This window comes from Danio rerio, chromosome 17 (assembly GCF_049306965.1).
Source record: "Danio rerio strain Tuebingen ecotype United States chromosome 17, GRCz12tu, whole genome shotgun sequence".
In the NCBI taxonomy this organism is placed as follows: domain Eukaryota; kingdom Metazoa; phylum Chordata; class Actinopteri; order Cypriniformes; family Danionidae; genus Danio; species Danio rerio.
This window is the reverse complement of record NC_133192.1, coordinates 3114459-3139497: the sequence shown is the minus strand read 5'-3', so window position 1 is coordinate 3139497 and position 25039 is coordinate 3114459. Positions and strand designations below refer to the sequence as shown.

Here is a 25039-nt window from a genome sequence, read left to right as displayed (position 1 = left end):
GCTATCGTGTTGCACTCTGGGGATCTGAGTTTCATGTCAGTTTCGAATGTAGAGCGCGGATTGTTGTGTTAACCCTATAAAACTACATTTCCCTTCACAACCCGGTTCTCCCAACGTTTCCTATATTTACATTCTGTGATTCAAGAACGCGATTGATGAAGTGCATCTGAATTCCCATCGTATAATAATTGTATGTACTTAATGTATAACCGTGAGCCTTTAAACCGTCAAACTGGCCTCTTCAGACGTGTGTATGTGCTTCCCTGAGGAATCTCAGTATGGATAGTCGCTGTTACTGCTGTGCATCAAAGTTCACTCTCTTCAAAAAGGAGGTTAGCGTCTGTAAATGCAGATTATCTTATTCAAATGTGTTATTCGTAAGTGTTTTGGTCTGATTTGTGTTTCTGCAGTTGGGATGTAAGAGCTGCGGTCGTTCTTTCTGCTCTGGCTGTCTGACATTCAATGCTGTGGTGCCAAAATATGGAAACGGTCAGCAGAAAGTCTGTAAACAGTGTTATGGGAACTTAACAAGGTCAGTAAGACAAACATATAACTTATATACTTTTATACTAGTGCAGCATGATACTGGGGAAATATGCGGTATTGCGATATAATATTTCCGAGTCGAGAAGTGCTATTTTATTATCAATTTATAAATCATGTACACTCACTAACGTTACCTGACTGAAGTCTTGTGGCCTAGCCAAGTTTTAGGTACAGCAAATAATGACTCGACTTCTATTTGATCATTTGGTGTCAGATGCAGGGGCGGACTGGCCATCTGGCAATTCTGGCAAATGCCAGAAGGGCCGGACCATTTTTTAAATGTGGGCCGGTCACCTATTTTATTTATTTATTTTTTCATATGTATTGTTTTTTAAATGTAGGCAGCTTTTATCTTGTGCGAAATTTGAATATTATGATGATGATGGTGATAATAGTAAGAATAATAGTAAATGTTAAGCATTGGCCCAATTGGCAACAACCGGCTGGTTTCGAGATGGGCCGACCCAATCTGAGGCTACTCAGATGTAATCAAAATCTGGCAAGAATGTCAAACAAACAGTAAGTGCAAAAAAAGGGGAAATGCAGTCAAGTCATACATTGCCAAATACATAAAATTTACTGAACTAGTCTCGAAAGGGGTCAGTGTGATGGCGCAGTAGGCAGTGCTGTCGCCTCAGAGCAAGAAAGTTGCTGGTTTGAGCCTCATCTGGGTCAGTTGGTGTTTCTGTGTGGAGTTTGCATGTTCACATGGATTTTCTTCTTGGTTTCCTTCTGAATTGGGTAGGCCAATTGTGAATTGGGTAACCCAGTATAATGGGTTGCAGCTTTGAGGGCATCCGCTGTTTAAAGCATATGTTGGATAAGTTGCTGATTCCCAGATTAATAAAGGGACTAAGCCGAAAAGAAAATGAATGACATGATTGCAATTGCATATATAAATGGGTTGCTTTTGTTCCAGTCACATACATTAAATGTTTAAATATCTCTTAAATAAGGTACTGCTTATATAATTTTACCATCTGTACACCAATATAAGTAGTGAATGTGCGTGTCCTTGGGTGTGGCTGTGTCGGTGTGGTAATGTGGGCCGGTGTGGCTACAGTGCCAGGGCTGATTTTTAGTCCCAGTCCGCCACTGGTCAGATGTGTCTTATATAAAAGGCAAAGGCCTCTGGATTACGCTTATTTAAGCACAATATATATGATCATGTCTTGATGTTGACTGATTTGATTAGGACAGTGATGTCTGACTCTGCTCAGACTAAAGTCTCGTCACTGAACAGAAATAATGTCCAGTATAGAATATAAAGTCCTGCTGCAGTGGAGACAGAATGAATATTGTGTCTGACTCCATCATGAGCTTGGAGGACTGCATCCATACATCTCTGACATGACTCAAATCACTGATTAATGAAATCATCTGGAATGGCAAAGAAAGCCTTCTTGCAGGACTCCCAGAGTTCATCAAGATCCTCTGGATTCATCATCAACGCCTCCTCCTCCATCTTACCCCAGACATCTCAACACTACCACCAATGTGCAGCTCCACTTGGGTGATGCAACGGCAGCCACAGGACAACAGCGCCATCATCACAGTGGAATGAACCGCCAATTTAACCAGCATATGTTTTATGCAGCGGATGCCCTTCCAGCCGCAACCCATCATTGGGAAACATCCATTCACACAAACACTCATACACTGCGGTCAATTTTAGCATACCCAATTCACCTATACCACATGTCTTTGGACTTGTGGGGGAAACCCACGCGAACACGAGGAGAACATGCAAACTCCACACTGAAATGCCAACTGAACCAGCCAAGGCTCAAACCAGTGACCTTCTTTCTGTGAGGCGAACGTGCTACCCACTGCGCCACCGTGTCGCCCCATCGGCAAATTATATATTAGTAAATACTCATATAGATATAACTATTCAATGAAAAGTGAAATTTAATTAATTTAATTAAGTTAATTTAGTTATTTATCACACCTCTGTGATACAAATATTGCATATATTATTATTGCCATAATAATTTTTCAAAATGATTAACCCTTCATTGAATTTTTTTTACACAATATTTTCTATATATAAATTAGTTTTTATCCGGAGAAGGTCTTATTTCTTTTAGTTTGGCTGGAATTATTTTATTTTACATCTATAAGGTCAATATTGTTGGTCCTTTATAATAATGATTAATATAATTATAATTTAAATTAAATAATTTTGGCGACACAGTGGCACAGTAGGTAGTGCTGTCGCCTCACAGCAAGAAGGTCGCTGGTTCGAGCCTCAGCTGGGTCAGTTGGCGTTTCTGTTTGCTTGTTCTCCCCGCGTTCGCGTAGGTTTCCTCCGGGTGCTCCGGTTTCCCCCACAGTCCAAAGACATGCGGTACAGGTGAATTAGGTAGGCTAAATTCACTGTAGTGAATGAGTGTTGGATGTTCCCCAGAGATGCGTTGCAGCTGAAAGGGCATTCGCTGCGTAAAACATTTGCTGGATAAGTTGTCGGTTCATTCCGCTGTGGCAACCCCATATTAATAAAGGGACTAAGCCGAAAAGAAAATTAATGAATGAATGATTGAAATAATAATTTCAATTGTCTACAGAACAAACCACTGTTGCCAAATGACTGTTAATCTAATTAACCTAATTAAGACTTTAAATCACACTTATACTTTTATCTTGCAAAATAATTAGGAAAATTATGTATTGTCATCATGGTAAGGACAAAATAAACGAATAAGAAATTAGTTATTAAAAAACTTATATTTAAAAATTGAGAGAAATTCTATTCTCTCCATTTAACAGTGCTTGAAACTATTTTAAAAAGAATAAAAAATTTCCCCGGAGAGCTAATAATTTTGTCTTGAACTTTATTGCGCATCCCTATTTTCTATTTTATCTGTAATCTATTAATAACTCATATAATGACAGCTGTTTTTTTTACAGTTCAGATAAGCAGACTGATGCTGGCCGATGGTCTCCACCTGAAAACTACAAGAAGTAAGAAGAGAAGAATATTCTGTGGATTTTAAGCGCTGAAGTCGTGGATTAACACTGATCTGTGTCTCTTACAGACGAGTTGCTGCTTTTGAAGCCAAACAAGCTCAACAGAAACCGTCATCCAGAGCGGCAGGAGCAAAAGACAACGCCGTGAGTCTGATTTCAACAAGAGGACTTAGTAAAGAAGACCAGATCATTGCAGAACGCCTCAACAAGCTGAAGGAGGAGACCAAACCCAGTAAGAGCTGACACTGACTGCTGTTTATTGACCTAATTCTTTTTATTACATATTTAAATGTATGTGAATTTATATTACATAACAATATATACAGTTGAAGTCAGAATTATTAGCCCCCTTTTGATTTTGATTTTCTTTTTAAATATTTCCCAAATGATGTTTAACAGAGCAAGGAAATTTTCACAGTATGTCTGATAATATTTTTTAATTAATTAATTTTTTAAAAAACATTTTTGGGACAAAATTATTAGCCCCTTTTAAGCTAATTTTTTTTTTTCGATAATCTACAGAACAAACTATCGTTATACAATAACTTGCCTAATTACCCTAACCTGCCTAGTTCACCTAATTAACCTAGTTAAGGCTTTTAATGTCACTTTAAGCTGTATAGAAGTGTCTTAAAAATTATCTAGTAAAATATTATTTACTGTCATCATGGAAAAGATAAAATAAATCAGTTATTAGAAATGAGTTATTAAAACTATTATGCTCAGAAATGTGCTGAAACAATCTTCCCAGATAGGAAATTGGGGAAAAAAATAAACAGGGGGGCTAATAAGTCTGACTTCAACTGTATAATTAAACCTCAACTAAACCCCAATATTATGTGTAATATATTTTAAATATATTAAAATAACAATAAAAACAGTGATAATTTAATTTGAATCGAATCTGTAAAAACAGGCAAACCAGAACAATACAATCCCCAAAATCATTTACATATAATTTCTCGGTGTGTGTTCTTCCAGAGTCTATACCTTCAGAGAAGGAGCTGGAGTCTCGTCTGGCGGCTCTGAAAGCTCCTCTTCAACCTGTGGCATCGACTGCAGAAATGGAGGAGCGTCTCGCTGCACTACAGGGCCGACCTGCACTTTCCCAAGCCCCGCGGCCTGTGATTACTATAATTATTACCGCAGAACTCTATAACAATATTACATATTTTCTCATTAATATAATATGCCCTAGCATGCTTTATCAGTGTGTTTAATGTGTGCAGGTTCATCAGCCGCCGGACAGCAGGACTCAAACCGAACAGACCAATGATCTAATCACACAGATGACGGAGGAAGCTGCTATTGATAACCAGAATTCATCTTCAGACGGTAGTTTTATAAACCGTTTTATGAAGCAAAAGTCAAAACAACTCGATGCATAATTTTATACTATATACAGCATTTCCACAGATCCTTGAAAATGGTTAAGAGGGTCGCGTACAAGGCCATGAATTCTAAAATGCAGCACCAATTTCATCTAAAATTTAACATGTGGATGTGCATGTCTGGTGTGAGATACTTCCAACTGTCATGTGCACTAGGGATGGGTACTGAAACTCTGTACTTTATCAGTATCAGTGCTACATTATAAAAGACTGAAGTATCGATAAGCTCTGACGTTAACGGTTCTGCTATTGGTACTGGAGAATTATTGCTGAGTAAACATTACTTACAGTAGCATAATGTAACTGACCCACCTTTTCTAATTTGCGATATTTGACATTCATCTGCACCGTTGGCAATCTCACATGAGAAATGCTTGTGTTTCCGGCGAGAGCGTCAAGTATAAAACCTTCTCGGCACACTCAAAGGAGGCTTGCGCTAAGCGCACACACATAGCTCTCGACACAGACTGGCATGCACACACAACTTGTAAGCTTGCAGAGTGAACCAAACAGGTTGTATTTCCCGAGTGGGCAGCGACAATGCCCGTTGCAACAAACAAGTTGTGTTGTTTTTTTATATAAGTGGAAACGCAAGCAATCTGGCTAAGTGAAAGTATCTTTAACTGCAGTGCAAAGTTTTGGCTGCCTAACCACTAACTTTACATCATCCATATCATTATGCCAGCAGTCAGTCACTTAAATTAGTATAATATTAATAGTTTAATAAACACTCACATTCGGTTACAATGAAAACAGTATGCTTTTTTTGCAGTAGCCTAAATAAATCTTAAACATTAAAATGCTTTTACATCAGCTGTATTTACAAATATAGCCTATGAATCATCTAATAATAAACTATTCTTAAGAAATTATAAAAATTTATTTACATTTTTCTTATTTTTACATTGAAAAATGCTCCAAAACTGTATTAAAAACACAGTTAACTCCCAACACACCGTTAACTCATTAATGTGAACGCGTTAATGAAAAATCACAAACATTATCTCATTTATCTGCATTTTGCAACTCAAACAGGGTATTTTCAACTGCGGGGAGCACAAGAAGCCAAGAAAGATTACGACTTCTGCCAGAACAGGCAAACATGTTGATTTTTCTCCTGTCATTTTCCCTCAAACCATTGTACCTTCTTTTACAGGAAAATTTTGTTGTTTTTTTTTACAATTATTGGTTTTGTTTTATTTTACATTAAAAACGTAATAATAAAATAAAGCTGTTAAATCGCTACAATGATTTTTTTTTTTTTTCATAAAAAAAAAAAACACTACAAAAAGTACCGATAAGAGAACCGTTATCCCTCGTTTCCACTGACTGGTACAGTACGGTACGGTTCGGGTCGGTACGGGTCACCTTTATCAGGCTTGCGTTTCCACCACATAGGGTACCCTTTTGGTGGGCGTGGTGTACGACATAAAGTTTAAGTCGACATCATGCTCGCTCGAATAAATGTCTACAGTAAAGCTGTACAGGTCGCTCACATACCATATGAGAAGCACTTCTCACAAAACAGACACTTTACACACATAAATACTTGTTTATAATTGTTTATTACTAACTTTTCTATGAACAGGATTTGATTATAACTGCAGAAGAATGACAGGGTGAATAGGCTACTGTAACGTCTGCGATTATATAACATAAATACCCCTTACAGTCTCTGTTCTATTATTAATTACTGAAAAACTACACACATCATACATTTAGCACTTATTTGAGTTCAAAAACACACACAATATAGCCCACAGTCAGCGCAAACCTCTCATCTGTGTCTGTAATCTTCAGCAGCACATGTAAGATCTGTTAGGGAGTCATTTTGTCATTCAAAGTTCATAATAGTCCAAAAGGCAAAGATAATCATGGCAGTTTGTTCATGATTCAGGTTGTTAAACATTTTTGCTCCTGTGTTTTGTCGGGCTTCTCCTTTTTTTCCCGCGCTTCACTCTCGCGCTTGTCCTTTTCTTTCTGAATGGATCAGATGATGGAGACACTTTAATAATCACACACACGTTATTATCATCAGCTCAAGAAGTTCGTTATATCAAATATAGACGCGATCGCGCGCTCCCGGAAGAAAGCGAATACCGCTCGCACTTTTAGACAGGCTCGTAAAGCAACAACAGGACACGGCAGATTTTGTTCTTCTTGGCTTTGTGTTTGCTCATCAAGACGATGACAAGGTTTGTTTGAGCCCGGGTCATCCATGGCTCGTTATTATATGCATATAGTATATCCATGTAATCTCTCGGCTGTGTATTAGAACATGGCTGATCCTTTGTTTACATTTTGTCTAGCTCCACGAGCTCGTGATGTGTCTCTGTAACCAATCAGCATTCGGCTGTGCGTGTAGCTCCACCTTTTAGTACCCTTTCACATTTTTGGTACACTTTTGAAAGGGTGCCGAAAAAGTGGTACAGTACAGTTTGGTTCGGTTAGCTTATTGATAGTGGAAACGGCTGTATCGTACCACTCAGTGGAAACGGGCCATTAAAGTACCGACCAATAAGTGGTATCGATAAAAGTAGAAATAATGTTAAAACCTTGACAATACCCATCACTAATGTGCATGCCGTGTTGTGTCGCATCTGGTGTGCGACCTGCTTCAGGACCCTATTATACACTTGGCGCAATAAGGCGTAAGATGGGTTTGCCTCGATTGTTGCCATTTTCAGACCAGCACAACAGTAATTTTCACGTTTTGCTAATAGCAAATCCGTTTGCGCCATCTTGTGGACTCATGGGTGTGCTAGTCTATAAAGGAGGTGTGTTAAGGCGCATTGCTGGCACATTGCTATTTTAAGGAACTGAAAAAGGCCGCGCCATTGACCAACTAAAAGTCCAGCGCAGAGCGTGTAAGTTATGCACCTATGCAGGTCCAAATGCCTACACATTGTTTAATACACACAGAAACTACAACAAGAGGAGGGTCTTTTTCAGTTTATTCATGACAATCTTCAGTAGTAAAATGTTAATATTATTAGCAGTATTATTTAATAGATGCATATTTATATTTGTTTTATTAAACACAAGTGTAGATGTGTCCACCTGTGGGGATTTGGAGACGTCTGCATCACCATATGGGGCATAAGAACAGGATGTGTGTTTGGATTCTGACCACACTTCATTGTTATTGTTCATTTATTCCGTTGCTGGAAATTAGAACTGGAGTTAGAAATAGTGTTGAAGCATATCTTTGCGCTTAACAAACTAAATTAAATATGTGGGCTAATGGATGTGTTCAGTGGAGTGAGTTTCCATCGTTTCGTTACTCCACCAAAGTAAAGAGTAAGAGTAAAGTTAAGAGAAAGTAAAGAGGCTGAATGGAGGAGGCTCGTTCTTTATCCTCGCGCTGCAGATGCTGTTTAACTGTTTTCTCTCTAGTGAAGCGTTCAGTTTTTACACTTACTATTCGCCATGTGAATAGCAAATGCATCATCTTTTTATTCTGTAAATAAACAGTTCATCTTTGTTAAAGTGGCAGACCTAACAATTTCTTGTGTCCAAATGGTTTAACTCACTTGAAATGGCTTGACTATTGCAGATGCACATATTACGATATCGATGCTAAAACAAAATATTATGCAGCTCCAATTTGAACTTAGGATGAGCCTTTACGGTAACCAATGCAAATGTTTTGCCAAAAGTATACCCCTTTTTGTTCTCCAGCATCAAATTTATCAAGCTTTATAAATCCTGTTGCTTTAAAAAGAGAGAAAACACCCACTGTACAGGCTTCATAAGATAATAGAAAAGCCATTGAATTTTGACATGACATTTATCAGGCCCGGATAAGTCCTGTAAATAAGTTTAACAAATAAATACATCTTATAAAGATGATAAATAAATAAATATATAATGTATAATAAATAGAAATAAATTTAAACTAAATAGATTGTTACGTGTTTATGCTGTAATAAATTTAAACATGCATTGTTTTTCTTATCACTGACCACGTATATGTTGACATTACATCAAACATAAGGTCAGGAAAATTGACTTGAAAGTCCTGGAATTTTAGTAGAAAAATTGTGTATCCTGGCTGTATTTTTGAGTTTCTGATCTGTTTGTCTCAGTGGATGCAGGCGGCATGTTGAACGATCTGAATAAGCAGGCGAGTGTGAATGAGAACGTGGACGATGCTGATGCGTCAGGGAGGCAGCTGGAGGAGCAGAAGAGTCGAGTGCTGCAGGAGGCCATGGAGGATCTGCGGAGAGACAAACACAGCCAGCAGATGACGCTGGAGATGGCCCGCAGACTGGCCCGACTGCAGGGACAGCATCCAGACAGTGGTGCGTTCTCTCCTGCGTACTCGCTGCATCACTTACTCAAGCTATAATTGAATTCAAATGTGTTTGTATAGCGCTTTTCATAATAATTTTTGTTTCAAGGCAGCTTTACAAAAGGGGCACATTATTGCAATACAGTCAAAATCAGAAAGTTAGGGTTATTAGTTGGCCCACACGGACTCTGCGCACGCAGTTTTAGCCCATCATTAATTCTGTTTATTTACTTAAGTAAATGTGTGTGAATCTATATTTATTCAGTTTTTACATTAATTACAGTTATTTTTGACTAATGTGAAAATGTGATTTATGTACAATGCAGTTTGAACAGTAATATTTTCTGTCTTTTAGTAGAGATATTATATGAGAGACTTGCTTTGTTTACCAAATAAGTGAATCTAATTAGATTTGCATTGTAAACATTAAATAAAAGTTAAGAAGATATTATTTATTATTTTACAAATTAAGGTTTTAGTTATGATACTCCTAAAAAAATTCAGCAGAAATCTGTAGATTTTTACCAAAATTCTAGATTAATCTCACTATAATCTTGGGAATTAATCTAGATTAAAATGGCTCATTTGAATTCTGCCGAAGGCATTCAGAATATGTGTGTTACCCAAATAATGACTGAATGTACGTCTTTGGAAACGGGTTTCTCAAGCCAGGTGGCGCATCAGTCCAGGGGCTCGTCTCCTGTTTCCAAAATGCATCACAAACTGCTTGAGAACCTGTTCTACTGTAATAATTGGGGATGAAAATAAATAATGTTCAATAAGATGTACATGTGTTTACTCACTGTTTATTCAGTTAAGCATGAATGTTGAACTGTAGGACTACATAATCTCCAAACAGCGATGACCTCAATTAGGCTAAAGTCATAACTGAATTAAACAGAAATGGAATTAAGATGTGTGGAGTATGTAGAGATTAGTGGCATTATTGAAGTAAACAAGCGATTAAACAATTACATTTACATTTAGTCATTTAGCAGACGCTTTTATCCAAAGCGACTTACAAATGAGGACAAGGAAGCAATTTACACAACTAAGAGCAACAATGAATAAGTGCTGTAGGCAAGCTTCAGGTGTGTAAAGTCTAAGAAGGAAAGCATTAGTAATGTAAGTTTTTATTTTTATTTTTTTTAGTACAGTTAGCGGTGGAGCCAGAGAGGCAATTGCAGATTAGGAAGTGAAGTGGAGACTAAATAGTTGAGTTTAGTCGTTTCTTGAAGACAGCGAGTGACTCTGCCGTTCTGATGCAGTTAGGGAGTTCATTCCACCAACTGGGAAGATTACCGTCATGTATAACTTTTCACCATTTTTTCTCGCAAGATCCACACACGTGGCTGTCAGTAAAGGGCTGCACACACACACACACACACACACACACACACACATATTGCGAAATGCGGAAGTCTGCGTTAATAAATTCCATAACACTCTCACCAGTCCTCACTCCTTATTTGCGTCTAATACCCCAGTTTGTCACGGGGGCATGAATGAAATGTTCATGAGTAAAAGTGAAAGTGTCGAACTGCAGTTAAAGTCACGCAAAATTACAGGAAACTCTTACATAAAAGCACTTAACGTAAACACCTTCATTATATTATTCTCTATTAAGGCAAATAACTAGACTACAGATGTCCATGTAAACGTCAGTAGCGTCTTCGAACTTCGAAGTAAGTGAAATATCCAGAAGGGCATCCTGCTGATTTGATTTAGAAGAGCGCTTTTTTTGTAAAGACGGCTCACCGGTCAGGTATACATTCGCTCTAAAATATCAAGGTGAAAGTCATCATAGCTTGCGTAGAATAGATCCAGCTCCCAGAATAGATTACCGGCGATATGTTTTTTTAATCGCACGTTAGTGCCAATAACAGCCCACCACTAGTTATTAGTTACCATAGCTTTATTAGTTACTAATAACCTTAACTAAGGTGGCACGGTGGCTGATTGGTTAGCACTGTAGTTTGAGTAGCACTCAGTTTGAGTCCTGTCTGCATCAGTTGGCATTTGTGTGTGGAGTTTGCATGTTCTCCCCGTGTTGGCATGGGTTTTCTCCGGGAACACAAGGGTTAAACATGCATAATGTGGTTGTGTTTTTCTGTGTTTGTTCAGTGAGACTGTCAGATTTCCAGACGCCTGACAGCGATGAGGAGACGGAAGAAGAGGCCGTCAACAGGGTCATCAAAAAGGTCTGGTTTATTTAGATCTTAGGCCGTGCTCACACTAGGTACAGTTGCCTCGAACCGGGCCAAAGCACACTTGTCCCCCCTCTTGTCTCCCCCGACGGCCCGCGCTCACACTACAATCGGGCCTGGGCACGCTTACGTCATCGCTGCTGTGCTATTCAGTGAGAAGCGCTCTCTCACTCAGCAGCACAGTGGAGATTTCTCTAGGTATATCATTTCAGTGGTTTGATATGCAGTGACATGCAGTCAAATATTTCGCCATACAGTCCTTAGGGATGCGGGGACACGCAGTCAGATATTTCAACAGATCCGCCAATTTTGGAGCTCATAAACAATCATAAAGCTCTCGTGCTGCAGGAATGAGGAGGTCTGCTGAAGGTGCAGCTGTCGGGCAGTGAGGGGTTTCCGTCTTTAATAAGCTACGGCAGTTTTGTGATCACTGAACAGTAAGAATGATTAATAAATCCATATGAAACAGCCCCTTAAAAGTCACGTCTCGCTTTCAGTTTCGGGCTTTGGCGCGTTTTGCACTCACACACAAGTGTACCGCGCCAAAGCCCAAGTGAACCGGGCTCAGGCCCACCTCTTCCAACCGGGCCAGGGCCGGCCAAGTGAACCGTGCCTAAGCCCGATTCAGCGCACTCACACTTCTCAAACGATCCGGGAAACTGGCCTGGGCACGGTTTCTTTCCCAAAATTCTTTCCCACGTGTTGTTTAACGTAGTCACAGTATACATTCACTCATGATGAGTGAAAATGTCCTTGCTACGTGAAAAAATTAAACTGTGTATGCACCATGATGCACCGAGGTATAGAATTGAATCGAATCAATGGCAGGATAATCGTAACCAAACTGTGACACCAGTGTTGGTTCACACCTCTAATTTCTACATTAGAAGCATTGCCACCACAGCCAAGGAACATCCTATCTTAGGCCCCGTTTACACTAGTGCGTTTTAGTTTTAAAACAGCGTTTTAGATCAAAAACGATCCGCGTCCACACTAGCGCTTTACCTAGCGTCTCTAAACATATCTCCATCCACACTACGCTACCAAAAACAAATATCCCGTGAGCATTCGCACACTCTGGGCATGCGTGTTCTAGTATAAACAGGAAGCCTGCGTCTCGCTCGGCATTTGGTTATTGTTAGTCAACAAACGCCGGTTGAACAATGAACGCGATGGCAAAGAAATCAAGAGAGGTATTTTTGTGGACAGACGACGAGGTCGAGTTGTTACTAAACGTAACAAATGAATAACTGCACAATGGCGGCTAAAACAGACAATAGTGCAAACAACGCTCCCATTTCTGTGCCCATGTTGTTGTTTACAGTACTGTCTTCCGGTAGCGTTAAAGCCATGTGTTATAGTCATGTGATAGAGGCTTGACGAATAAGGGAAGGATACGCAATGACACAAAAGCCCCAATCAGATAGCGAATCTCAGCAGCCCCGCCTCCGTTTTCAGATGGCTCCGTTTTTTCTCGTCCACACTATGACGGAGCAGCAGCGTTTCAGAATGAAAACAGCCTCTCCAGCGTTTCCAAAACGCTCCGTTTTCGTCGCTCGAGAACTCCGGCGTAGTGTGGACAAATGGCGTAACCGTAGCAAAACTTATGCGCTTTAAAACGAAAACGCATTAGTGTTAACGGGGCCTTACTGTGGCTCAACACCAACTCTACAGTAGACGCAGTAAACGCGTTAAACGCAGTAAACGCGTTGAGGAAAAGCCACAAGCAGAAGTTGACAGGACTTGAGAGTCTGAGCGAAAAAATTGCAGCGAAGGCAGCAAAGCTGCGAAGGCTTTAGTGTTCCGCACCAATTTCAATTTTATTTGTTTATTAAAAATTAAATGTTTTTTAACATGCTGTTGTGTATGTATTTAATATAACTGACAATTTAAATAAAATATTTTATTCAATTCAAGTAGTCAATTGAGTTCAAAATGTATACAGATTTTACATTTTTCCCTCATACTTCTGTCGGGATGGTTACGAAGTTGGCATTGAATTTCATTTGAAATGGTATTAAAAAGGTCTTTAAAAGCCTTGAATTTCATTTTGAGGATCCCGGGGCTACCCTGTAAAATGAAAATGAAGTGAATGAAGACTTAAAGAGTCATAACTTTCAGATAAATATGTATGACAAAAAGGTGTAATTAGGGCATAATTATGTCATTGAAAATATATGTGAAGTACAGAGCCAATGAAAAAATGTGTGTGAAATACAAAGTCATAAATGTACCATTATATTGATGTGTGACACTTCCTGTAACAACCGCAAGAGGCCGCTATTAGACGAGTTTATTAAATATACACCGGCCTCTGATGGTTGTTATGAAGTGGCACACTTCAAAATAATTCAATTCAGAAGTTATTAGGTGCCATAAATTTATTAGTTGCTAAATGCTTTAACTATTAAAAGCTATTAGTTACAAGTTTATTAGAGTTATTATATATAAACATAGTTAAACTGCAATTATGTTGTATATAGGTGATGTCTATGTGTACATGTTCAATGAAGTGTATTTGTTTAATAAGTGTATGTGTTGTTCTCAAAATGAATACTACATTTTGTGCGTGTGTGTGTGTGTGTGTGTGTGTGTGTGTGTGTGTGTGTGTGTGTGTGTTTCAGCTATCAGAGGAAGCAGCTTTAGACGAGGCCAGTGGATACAACATCCCTCCAGAACTCAGCGGGCCGGTGAACAGAGAGAAGAGCAAGAAACTGGTAACAAACACACACATATTGTCAGCACAAAAAACACAGTACACTTCAGCTGCAGACACATTTTAAGAGCATGTCGTGAGGGTTTTCCAAAAATATCTTATTTGCAGGTTATAATGGAGCTGTCCTTCAATGTTGGCAGTCTGCAAAGTTCATTCATTCATTTTCTTTTTGCCTTAGTCCCTTTATTAACCCAAGGTCACCACAGCGGAATGAACCGCCTACTTATCTAGCATATGTTTTTACGCAGCGGATACTCTTCCATCTCTGGGAAGCATCCATACACTCCGGACAATTTAGCCTACCCAATTCACCTTTACCGCATGTGTTTGCACCCGGAGGAACCCACGCAAACGCAGGGAGAACATGCAAACTTCACACAGAAACGCCAACTGACCCAGCTGAGGTTCAAACCAGCGAGCTTTTTGCTGTGAGGTGACAGCACTACCTACTGCTCCACCACACCGCCATGTCTGCAAAGTTGTTCACCAAAAAAGCATGATAAAAATGTTGACTCTCAAGCGAAAGAGTCCACTCTGAATCGTTATGTTTTTGAATCTTTTGCCTGCGACCGATCTACATCAACATGATTAAAATAACGAATTTGCATAATCTCCGCCTCCTGCAACTTACAAACACTAAAATGGGTGTTATCTTGATGATACAGAAAGACCAATCAGAGCAGAGCTGGCTTATGGAAAGGACCTGTAGAGCTAAATTGATTCAAATGAATCGTATCTGAATCATTTGAAATGATTCTATTATTACACATATTCTGAAAAAATGAGTTTTCAGAGTTTAGATGCATGTAAATATGTTCTAGGAGTCTTAACATAATATTAGGACACTTAAATACCACATGGTCTGCTGCTGTCTCAAACACTGCTGTAGTATAGTGTGTGTATATTTAGAGGCATCATTAACCAGTTAAACTCTGTACCGGGTCCGTGACGTCATTGAATTCCACTTTAAGATTTAAAGGGCTAGCATTGCACCAGACCCCCATTAGTGGTTTAATTTGAAAGTGTAGAATCGATATTTTATGCACATATGCATCACTTTGGTGTTTATTCTACTGTACAAAAGTTATTTACACTTAAATACACAGTATTTTGAATACCCGAGCTGGGTATTGAACATTGGTTCATTTGACATATTTTTCATATGACACATGTACAAGTTATAGCTCAAATGAAAGCTCTTGCCGGTGCTCATACGGTTCTAGCATTCTTTTTACTGAATTATATTCACATATCAAACAGTTGCTGAATGAATCGCGGTGTTTCCATGGCGCAGAAGTGAAAGCAATACATTTATGATCAATAAGCAGCCCCAGATAGCACAGACAGCTGTCATCTCTTACCTTATGCTGTGTGCTTCAGGGCCATTCTCCTCTGTTTTTGAGGTGATGTGCATAAGTAATCCTTTTATATGTCTGACGTGCTCCAAACACAGTGAATTATGTTTGATCAAACAAAAGAATAGTGAGCACTGATGAGCACCTCTCATCAGTTGGAATATAATAACTTCAGCATAGATTATGGTGGAGACATTTTTCTTTTTTTCTATGATTACAGACATGTGCAGGAACCACCAACATTAATTACAGCATGCTAGACCACATACAACCTAAAATTATACTTTCAAATTTAAGTTAATTAAAAAAAAAATACAAAAAGCGCCTCTTTTTTTAGGTGTTTATTACAACACAGACAACATATACAGATATTTTAAACACTTTCAATAGTGTTTTATGAAAATTCAAAGGGTTTTCTTTAAAATGATTCCAAATTTTTGCATTCACACCTCTGCATGTGGATTTGGGAAGCTTTTAAATTTGGGTAGGCAAAATATAGATGAAAATCCCAAAATAGCAGCAGAGTTTTAGAGGCTAAGGCCTCATTCACACCGGATGCATATTTGCTTCTAAAAATGCTTGATGCGATTGAATATTTAAAAAAATCTCAGCATAGCGCAAAGTCCACATGATGTGATATTATTTTCATGATTTAATAACAACAGTACTGGGCCCATTAGAAATAGGAAAACATTTTGTTATGATAAGCACTTGATGATGCATCATATAACTCAGGATACCTGGACACAGCCACAATGAGTGCCTCCTCTGCCTTGATATAAAGGTCAATAAAACATTTGTGGCGAGGCAGTGGCGCAGTAGGTAGTGCTGTCGCCTCACAGCAAGAAGGTCACTGGTTCGAACCTCGGCTCAGTTGGCGAGTTTGCATGTTCTCCCTGTCTTCGTGTGAGTTTCCTCCGGGTGCTCTGGTTTCCCCCACAGTCCAAAGACATGCGGTACAGGTGAATTGGGTAGGGTAAATTGTCCATAGTGTATTAGTGTGTGTGTGAATGTGTGTATCTCTCCCAGAGATGGGTTGCAGCTGGAAGGGCATCCGCTGCGTAAAACACTTGCTGGATAAGTTGGCGGTTCATTCCACTGTGGCGACCCCGGATTAATAAAGGGACTAAGCCGACAAGAAAATGAATGAATGAATAAAACAGTTGTCATGCCAACTTTCTACTATAAACAGAAGCTTGCAGTGCTTACTCCCCCTCTGAGCTCTTCTGATTGGTCCACTGCTTTTGGACAGTGATGAGCTTTCGATGTGTGTGAAAGTTGAAGATCTTTCTGCAAGCGTCTAACAAAAACGCAACACTTGCGTGCACGATGCTTTAAAAGACTTGAGACATGAGTGTGACATCCGTCCAGTGCGTGTTTACATTGAAAAACGATAGAAAAGCAGTGCGTCAGAGAGAAGATAAACACATTCTGTGTTCTGTGTGTTGAAGCCCTCGATGCAGAAGTCTAAATCCAGGCCTCCAGCTGCTGCAGCTCCGATCCGGCGGCTGGATGATGATGACGATGATGATGATGATGATGAAGAGCTGCCGTGGTGCTGCATCTGCAATCAGGACGCCAGCATCCGCTGCCACACCTGTGACAGAGATCTGTACTGTGCCCGCTGCTTCAGGTACACCCTGCTCTGTTTTGGTTTGTGTTTTGTTGTGCTGTCCTGTGCTATGTTCTGTTGTGCTGTGTTATTCTGTGCTGTGCTCCTGTTGTGCTATGCTGTGTTCTGTTCTGTTATGTTGTGTTGTGCTGTCATGTGTTATGCTGTGCTATGTTTTGTTGTGCTGTGTTATGTCGTGCTGTGCTGTATTGTGTTGTGTTGTGTCATGCATTGCCATGTTGTGTTATCCTGGGTTGTCCGGTGTTATTCTGTGCTGTGCTGTGTTGTGTTATGCTATGTTCTGTTATGTTGTGCTGGGTTTTGTTGTGCTGTGCTGTGTTGGCTTGTGTTGTGAAATGCCATGTCGTGCTGTGCTGTGTTGTGTTATGCTGTGCTTTGTTGTGTTATGCTATGTTCTGTTATGTTGTGTTGTGTTGTGCTGTCATATGTTATGCTGTGCTGGGTTTTGTTGTGCTGTGCTGTTTTGGCTTGTTGTGTGCTGTGTTGTGTTATGCTGTGCCGTGTTGTCTTATGCTGTGTTGTACTGTGCTGTTATGTTATGCTGTGTTGTGCTGTGCTGTGTTGTGTTATGCCATGATGTGCTGAGTTGTGTCATGCTGTGCTGTGTTGTGTTATGCTTTGCCGTGTTGTCTTATGCTGTGTTGTACTGTGCTGTGTTGTGTTATGCCATGCTGTGCTGTGTTGTGTCATGCTGTGCTGTGTTGTGTAATGCTTTGCCGTGTTGTCTTATGCTGTGTTGTGCTGTGCTGTTATGTTATGTTATGCTGTGTTGTGTTGTTTTGGCTTGTGGTGTGCTGTGCTGTGCTGTTCTGTGTTGTGTCATGCTGTGCTGTGTTGTGTTATGCTTTGCCGTGTTGTCTTATGCTGTGTTGTACTGTGCTGTGTTGTGTTATGCCATGCTGTGCTGTGTTGTGTCATGCTGTGCTGTGTTGTGTTATGCTTTGCCGTGTTGTCTTATGCTGTGTTGTACTGTGCTGTGTTGTGTTATGCCATGCTGTGCTGTGTTGTGTCATGCTGTGCTGTGTTGTGTAATGCTTTGCCGTGTTGTCTTATGCTGTGTTGTGCTGTGCTGTTATGTTATGTTATGCTGTGTTGTGTTGTTTTGGCTTGTGGTGTGCTGTGCTGTGCTGTTCTGTGTTGTGTCATGCTGTGCTGTGTTGTGTTATGCTTTGCCGTGTTGTCTTATGCTGTGTTGTACTGTGCTGTGTTGTGTTATGCCATGCTGTGCTGTGTTGTGTCATGCTGTGCTGTGTTGTGTTATGCTTTGCCGTGTTGTCTTATGCTGTGTTGTACTGTGCTGTGTTGTGTTATGCCATGCTGTGCTGTGTTGTGTCATGCTGTGCTGTGTTGTGTAATGCTTTGCCGTGTTGTCTTATGCTGTGTTGTGCTGTGCTGTTATGTTATGTTATGCTGTGTTGTGTTGTTTTGGCTTGTGGTGTGCTGTGCTGTGCTGTTCTGTGTTGTGTCGTGCTGTGCCGTGTTGTCATGTTATGCTGTGTTGTGTTGTCCTGTGTTATATTGTGCTGTGCTGTTATGTTATGCTGTGTTGTGATGTGCTCTGTTGTGCTGTGCTGTTGTGTTGTGTTATGCTGTGTTGTGTGTGTTATGCTGTGCTCTGCTGTGCTATGCTATGTTCTCTTGTGTTGTGTGCTGTGTTATGCTGTGCTCTTGCTCTCCGGTGCTGTGCTGTGCTGTGCTGTGCTCTGCTGTGTTGTGTTGTTTTGTTATGCTGTGTTATCCTGTGCTGTGTTGTGTTATGCTATGTTCGGAGTCTTGAGTAGGCCCACACGGAATCTACACGTGCAGAGTTCCGCAGATTTTTAGCTTATCTTTGACTGTTTATTCACTTGTGTAAATGTGTGTAAATTTACGCAGTTTTTTAAATTATTTCAGTAATATTGTTGATTATTATCAAAATATTTATATGATTTATTTAAAATACAGTGTGTAAAGTCATATTTTCTGTCTTTCAGTAGATCTATTATATGAAAAACTTTATTTGTTTACCATATAAGTGGATCTAATTGGATTTGCATTGTAAACATTAAATCTAGAGTGTGTGTGAAGTTTCAGCTCAAAATAGCACACCGATAATGTTTTCTAACTCTCTGGAACTGACCCTTTCAGGCTCTGATTCTAAATGTGGCGGTTTGGTGACTGTCGCTTTAAATTCAAATGAGATTGTGCTCTTTTCAGAAGAGGGCGGAGCTACAAATGCCTTTGTGTCAGCATAGTGGCTGATAGAAAAACGAGATTAACGTCTTATGCTAATGAGGGAGAGATGGGCACAAGTGGGCGGGGCTTTCCCCCTCTGATGACACGTACAAATGGAGATCGTCAATCAACGTGTTTCTGCAGACTGTTTATATCAAGTCTGACTATAGAAAATAGAATTAATTCATGTTGACCATTAAAGACTGGAGATATTCACACACTCCTGACACACAACTGTGTTTAAACCCCTTATAGAAGTGATTTTTGTATAATGGCTCGGCTTTAATATATGTTATTGTGTGTTTGTGCTGCAGGGACGGTCATGATAAATACGACAGACAGGATCACCGCACTTCCTCATATTCGGCTCCAAAGAAGAGCAAGAAGAACACATGAACGCCTCCATCAGCATATGTAGGTTATTAAAATATTTATCAGTACTGTGTACGTGCTTTTAAACTGCACTAAGAGGAAATATTAATAAACATAGTGTTGCTTAAATGTGCTTTAAACAGTCTTAGACTCATGATGGAGATTTGTGATTATTAATGAACTATATGTGTGTGAAATATGACCATCTATGAATATTAAACTGGATTAAACCTTCAATAAAATACTGAGAGCAGGTCATGGGATCTACCGGACTAGTCATGTGACTTTCGTTCATTTATTTACACATTGACATTTGAGACACTAAAATAGGGACCAAAAATGGTTTGGATGTGAAATTATGATATAAACATCTCATTCATATGGTATAATACACAGGTCTCAAACTCAATTCCTGGAGGGCCGCAGCTCTGCACAGTTTTGCTTTAACCCTGATTAAACACAGCTGATTTAACTAATGAAGGTGTTTGACTCTTTTAAACACGTCTGATTCGGATCAGCTGTGTTTATTGTTTTTTTTTTTAGCTTTTTTTTTTTAAATGAGGACTAAAAATGCTAAAGAAAGTTTATGAAGGCAATCCGTGCATGGGGGCATTTCTCGTCACAACATCGGGACTGCAGATGAACAAAACAAATGAACAAACTAATTGGTCTAATAAAAAATATAAGGTTAAAATATGGAAAAATTGTCAGATGGTAATTTCGGTCAATTTTTTTTCGGTCAATGAATAAACAGCACTCGGTAATATTTCAGCATACTTTCACTATCATATTAAACATGAAATGCACATTTGCCGGTAGAAATGACATCCTGCCCTACTCATCATCCCGATAGGGCCAGTAACCATTCTGTATACTGTCCCGAACGCCTTGCAGACTGGTCCCGGGCCAGTGGGCAGTCCTTATTGTTGAGCCCTGTTATTTATAATTTTTTTGTTTTTTATATATATATATATATATATATATATATATATATATATATATATATATATTACTGCTGTCAATCGATTAAAAAAAATTAACTAATTAATCGCATCTTTTTTAAAAAAATTATCGCGATTAATCGCATTTAAAATACTGAATCTTGTAATTTTGGCTATTCAAATGTAAAATTAATGTAAACGCAAGACAAAAACTATTTAAATTCAAAATATAATTGTTTATTAGAATTAAAATTCTAAATATAATTGTTTAATAGAATTTTTGTTTAACTTGTAACAGATTTCTTCATGTAAACAACATACCCACAATAAACCATCAAGATCCTGGCTTGACAGCCGTATTTATTAAAGAAATTAAACACAGGCATGTTAATGACATTTAAATTTCAAAACAATCAATGGCAATAAAGAAAACATTGATTTCCATGTTGGATTCTAAGTGGACTACAAAAAAATGCCAAAATACAGGAATTGCAGATATGGAAAATGGAAAATTATAATAATAAACTATAGAATACAAACTGTTGCACTCACTGTAAAGTTTTATTGCTGTGAGTTGAGAACATTAATTATAGATTAGAAACCATTTTGCTTAATCCTCCTTTACATTTATCCAGTTACTAAGACTAGGAGTATCCCGCAAGTGCACAGAGACTCCCAAATGCCCGCAAATGAATGATAATTTATCGCAAACCGTTTGTTAAATACATTGCACACCCCTCTCCCCCGCATCCCTCCTAGTTCTTCAGGTATGTCGCGCGCAACTCACCCCCACCGTCTTTTAGGTACGTCTCGCGCGCACCCCTACGTCGCGTGAGACGTAGGGGTGCGTGATATTATATTGTAAGCGTGATATTATATTGTAAGAACGTGATATTATATTGTAAGAACGTGAAAAGTATATTGTACAAACGTGATATTATATTGTAAGAACGCGATAATTATATTGTAAGAACGTGATAATTATATTGTACAAACATGATATTATATTGTAAGAACGTGATATTATATTGTAAGAACGTGATATTATATTGTACAAACATGATATTATATTGTAAGAACGTGATATTATATCGTAAGAACGTGAAAAGTATATTGTACAAATGTGATAAAACTACGATTTTTTTTTTTTTTTTTTTGTTACCTGGGTGGCAGCTCTACGCTTCCGTAGTAACTGCATAAGTACATAGTGCATAAGTGTATAATGTGCCATTTGGGACGCAGCTATGGGCACACGCAAAGCTTGAAGGTAAACAAACAACGGCTTATCATAAGCATCTTATCGATAATTATTTACACAGTGTGCATTAAGATGAACAAATAAACGTGATCTGACCAACTTCTAGCTGCTGAATGTGTCTGGGAAAATATTCAAAGGCTTTTATTCTCATAAACCGCACGGACGTGAATGCGTCTGACTGTTGTGATTGGCTAAAGCAGACGTCTCACGTCAGCACGTTCTAGACGTGCACGCGCTTATTACGGTAATCTTCCTTCTGCGTTCACACAGCGCAGCATTCCGGCAAATTACCGGTAATGTTACAACTTCTCTTTCCGGAAAATAGCCAGAACGAATTTACCGGTATTTTCAAAAAGGGCCTGTTCACACATACACATCCTCCGGAAAATTTTCGGTAATTTCCCGTAAAGGTCTGTATGTGTGAAAGAGGCTAATGATAATAAAATAGTTTGGACTGCAAAATATAAAATAATTGTCTTATTATGCAGTTACTACAATTTTCATTGCACACTCATTCATAGCACATCTGGAATCTTTGTTTCCGGGTTGAAATGTTTTGCCTGCAGGTTAAAGAAACATCTCTAACTCCATCATAGAAAAATATCCAAAGAGGCCATTTTGAAATGTAAAGAAATCTGTGTTTTGAAGACAGCAGAAGTCAGTGATTCAGCCTGACATGTTCACTGCTCCAAAATATTATAAACGTTTCAATCAATAAAACATATTGGGTTCAAACGGGGAAAAAAAGTTTTAGATTTTAATCCAGATATTTTAAAAGAATATATTTTGGAGCAGTAACCACAATCCCGGGAGATTGTGAAACAAGCAAGATTATCACACCGTCAGAATCTTACACCGGCCCTTGCCTACACACAACACAGACACAGAAACGCACGCATACACGCTGTCATACACAAAGATTGTTCACACATGCTAACTCACACACACTGATGGATGATGGGAAGTCCAGCAGCAGGTGCATTATTCCTGTCTGTCTGTCTGTCTCACATATTAAAAATACATGCAAAGCTTTTAGTCAGCGCACACATCAGCTTATGTGTACTGTACTGTCAATTTATGACCACATACTGTGTGTGTGTGTGTGTACGTGTTTTTGTGACATATCAGGACACAAATTTGTATAATGACATGGGTATGACACAGGTATTACAAAAAGGAGGTGAAATATGAGGACATTGGTGACGTCCTCATTGGTCAAAATGCTTATAAATCCTACAGAATGAGTTTAATCAGAGTAAAGCTGCACACAGTCTCCTGTGATGGTTGGGTTTAGGGGTTGGGTGAGGGGTAGTGTCCACGCACTAGATTGTTTTTCAGACAAACATAATCAGGACTTACAAAATGCCTTTAGACTTTAGTTTTTTAAATTATTTTATTATATCTGTCATCACAAGACTTCACACTTACCTGATGATGGATTATACAGCTTGTTTGGCATGCTGTTCCGGGAAAGAGCCCTTAGCTCAGAATATCCTCGAGTCCCGGGCTCCCTCCCGTTTAAAGGGTAAGAGGGAATTAGAGCTCAGTTAGATCTCTAGAACTCCCCTGCGTATTTGTGGCTAATGACGGATTACTTTATGAGGGAGAAATAATGTCGGCTAAGAACTTGACTATGGTGCCAATTTGGTTTAGTCAATTCACCTATAGCGCATGTCTTTGGTTAGTGGGAGGAAAACATAGACTGTAAAAGATATCGATGTTGGATCTGTGACATCCCCCATAGGTTTCTGAAGAACGCAAAAGAAGCTACAAGTAAGCGTGGCCAACCATTGGCATTTTGTCATCGCACCGACTGGGGGTGACTGAAAAAGGGCAAAGAGGCGGAGCGTGAGCGGAGCTATAGACGCCTGCTAGCATTTTGCTTAGACGGGCTTTTCTTTAGGAGAAACGCGGAATACTTCTTTACCAGCGACTCGATTGTGTTCTGACCACATGGATGCACACTATATAAATAAAGTGTTTAGTCTTTTAAAACACTGCTGTAACACATTGAGCCACTAAACATTGTTCTTATGCAAACACTTCAGATAAAGGGCCCTATCATACACCCGGCGCGATGTGGCGCATGACGCAACGCAATTGCTATTTGCTACTTTCACCTCGGCGCAAGGGTCATTTTGAGGCGTTGCACCACACTGTTTAAATAGCAAATGCATTTGCGCTCATATGTGTGGCCATAGGCGTTCTGGTCTCAAAAAGCAGGCCTGTTTTGGCGCGTTGCTATTTTGAGAAACTGTAAATAGTCTGTTCTTTAGACCAGAACAAAGTCGGTCTATTGTCTGGCGCAAAGTGCGCCTGGCTTACACACTACAAACAAGATGTAGAGCAATACGCAAATATCTTTACATATGAAAAATATATAATATATTAAGGATATATATAATAAGGATATATATAGGATATAAATATAAAGGATTAAAATATTACAAAACATATTAATATCTAGCCAACATGAATTTTACAAACCACTGCCCTGAATCCTTCATCTCGGGAGGCTTTTTCAGTTCATTCATTTTGCTTTTGTATAATGTTGTTATTATTATTAGCAGTATTATTTATTATATCCATATTTATATTTGTTTTATTAAAAACAAGCTTAGATTTGTCCACCTGTCAGGTTTTAGACCATACGGGGCACAGCATGTGTATTAGGATATAACTCAGTTGTTTGACCACACTTGGTTATTATTATTCATTTATTCGTTTGCTGGAAATTAGAACTGAATTTAGCAATAGTTTTGAAACAAATCTTTGCGCTTTACAAATTAAATTAATTATTTATAGGCTAATTGATGTGTGTGTGTGTAAAGGTTTCCCTATCCACGAGAGCAAAAGCGAAAGTGAACTTACTTTACACCATGTAAATAGCGAATGCGCTTATGGCGCGATGCAGCTGGCTCTTAAAGGTAATGTGAGATGAGACTCTGATTGGTTTATTCTCAAAACACACCTATAGACCAATTACCAACCTACGTCACACATGACGTCACACGGGTCCCCGGTTGCAGAAAACAGACAGGCTACAATGGGAAAGATGTCGTGTTTTGCTGTAGGATGCCGAATTCGAGTCCAAAAATAGAAAACGTAACTTTTACCATACACCACACACTGCTTTAATACC

General features: G+C 39.1%; 1 protein-coding gene across 1 annotated transcript; it reads left to right on the top strand.

Moving 5' to 3' along the window:
* Window positions 1-138: 138 nt before the first annotated feature.
* zfyve19 (zinc finger, FYVE domain containing 19) lies at window positions 139-19804 on the top strand. The gene is given in 11 exon segments (NM_001002412.1): window positions 139-332; window positions 411-532; window positions 3457-3510; window positions 3585-3748; window positions 4498-4640; window positions 4746-4851; window positions 8996-9211; window positions 11326-11402; window positions 14033-14125; window positions 16931-17112; window positions 19641-19804. Coding segments are annotated over 11 exon segments (1293 nt in total). The 5' UTR covers window positions 139-278; the 3' UTR covers window positions 19723-19804.
* The last annotated feature ends 5235 nt before the right edge of the window (window positions 19805-25039 follow it).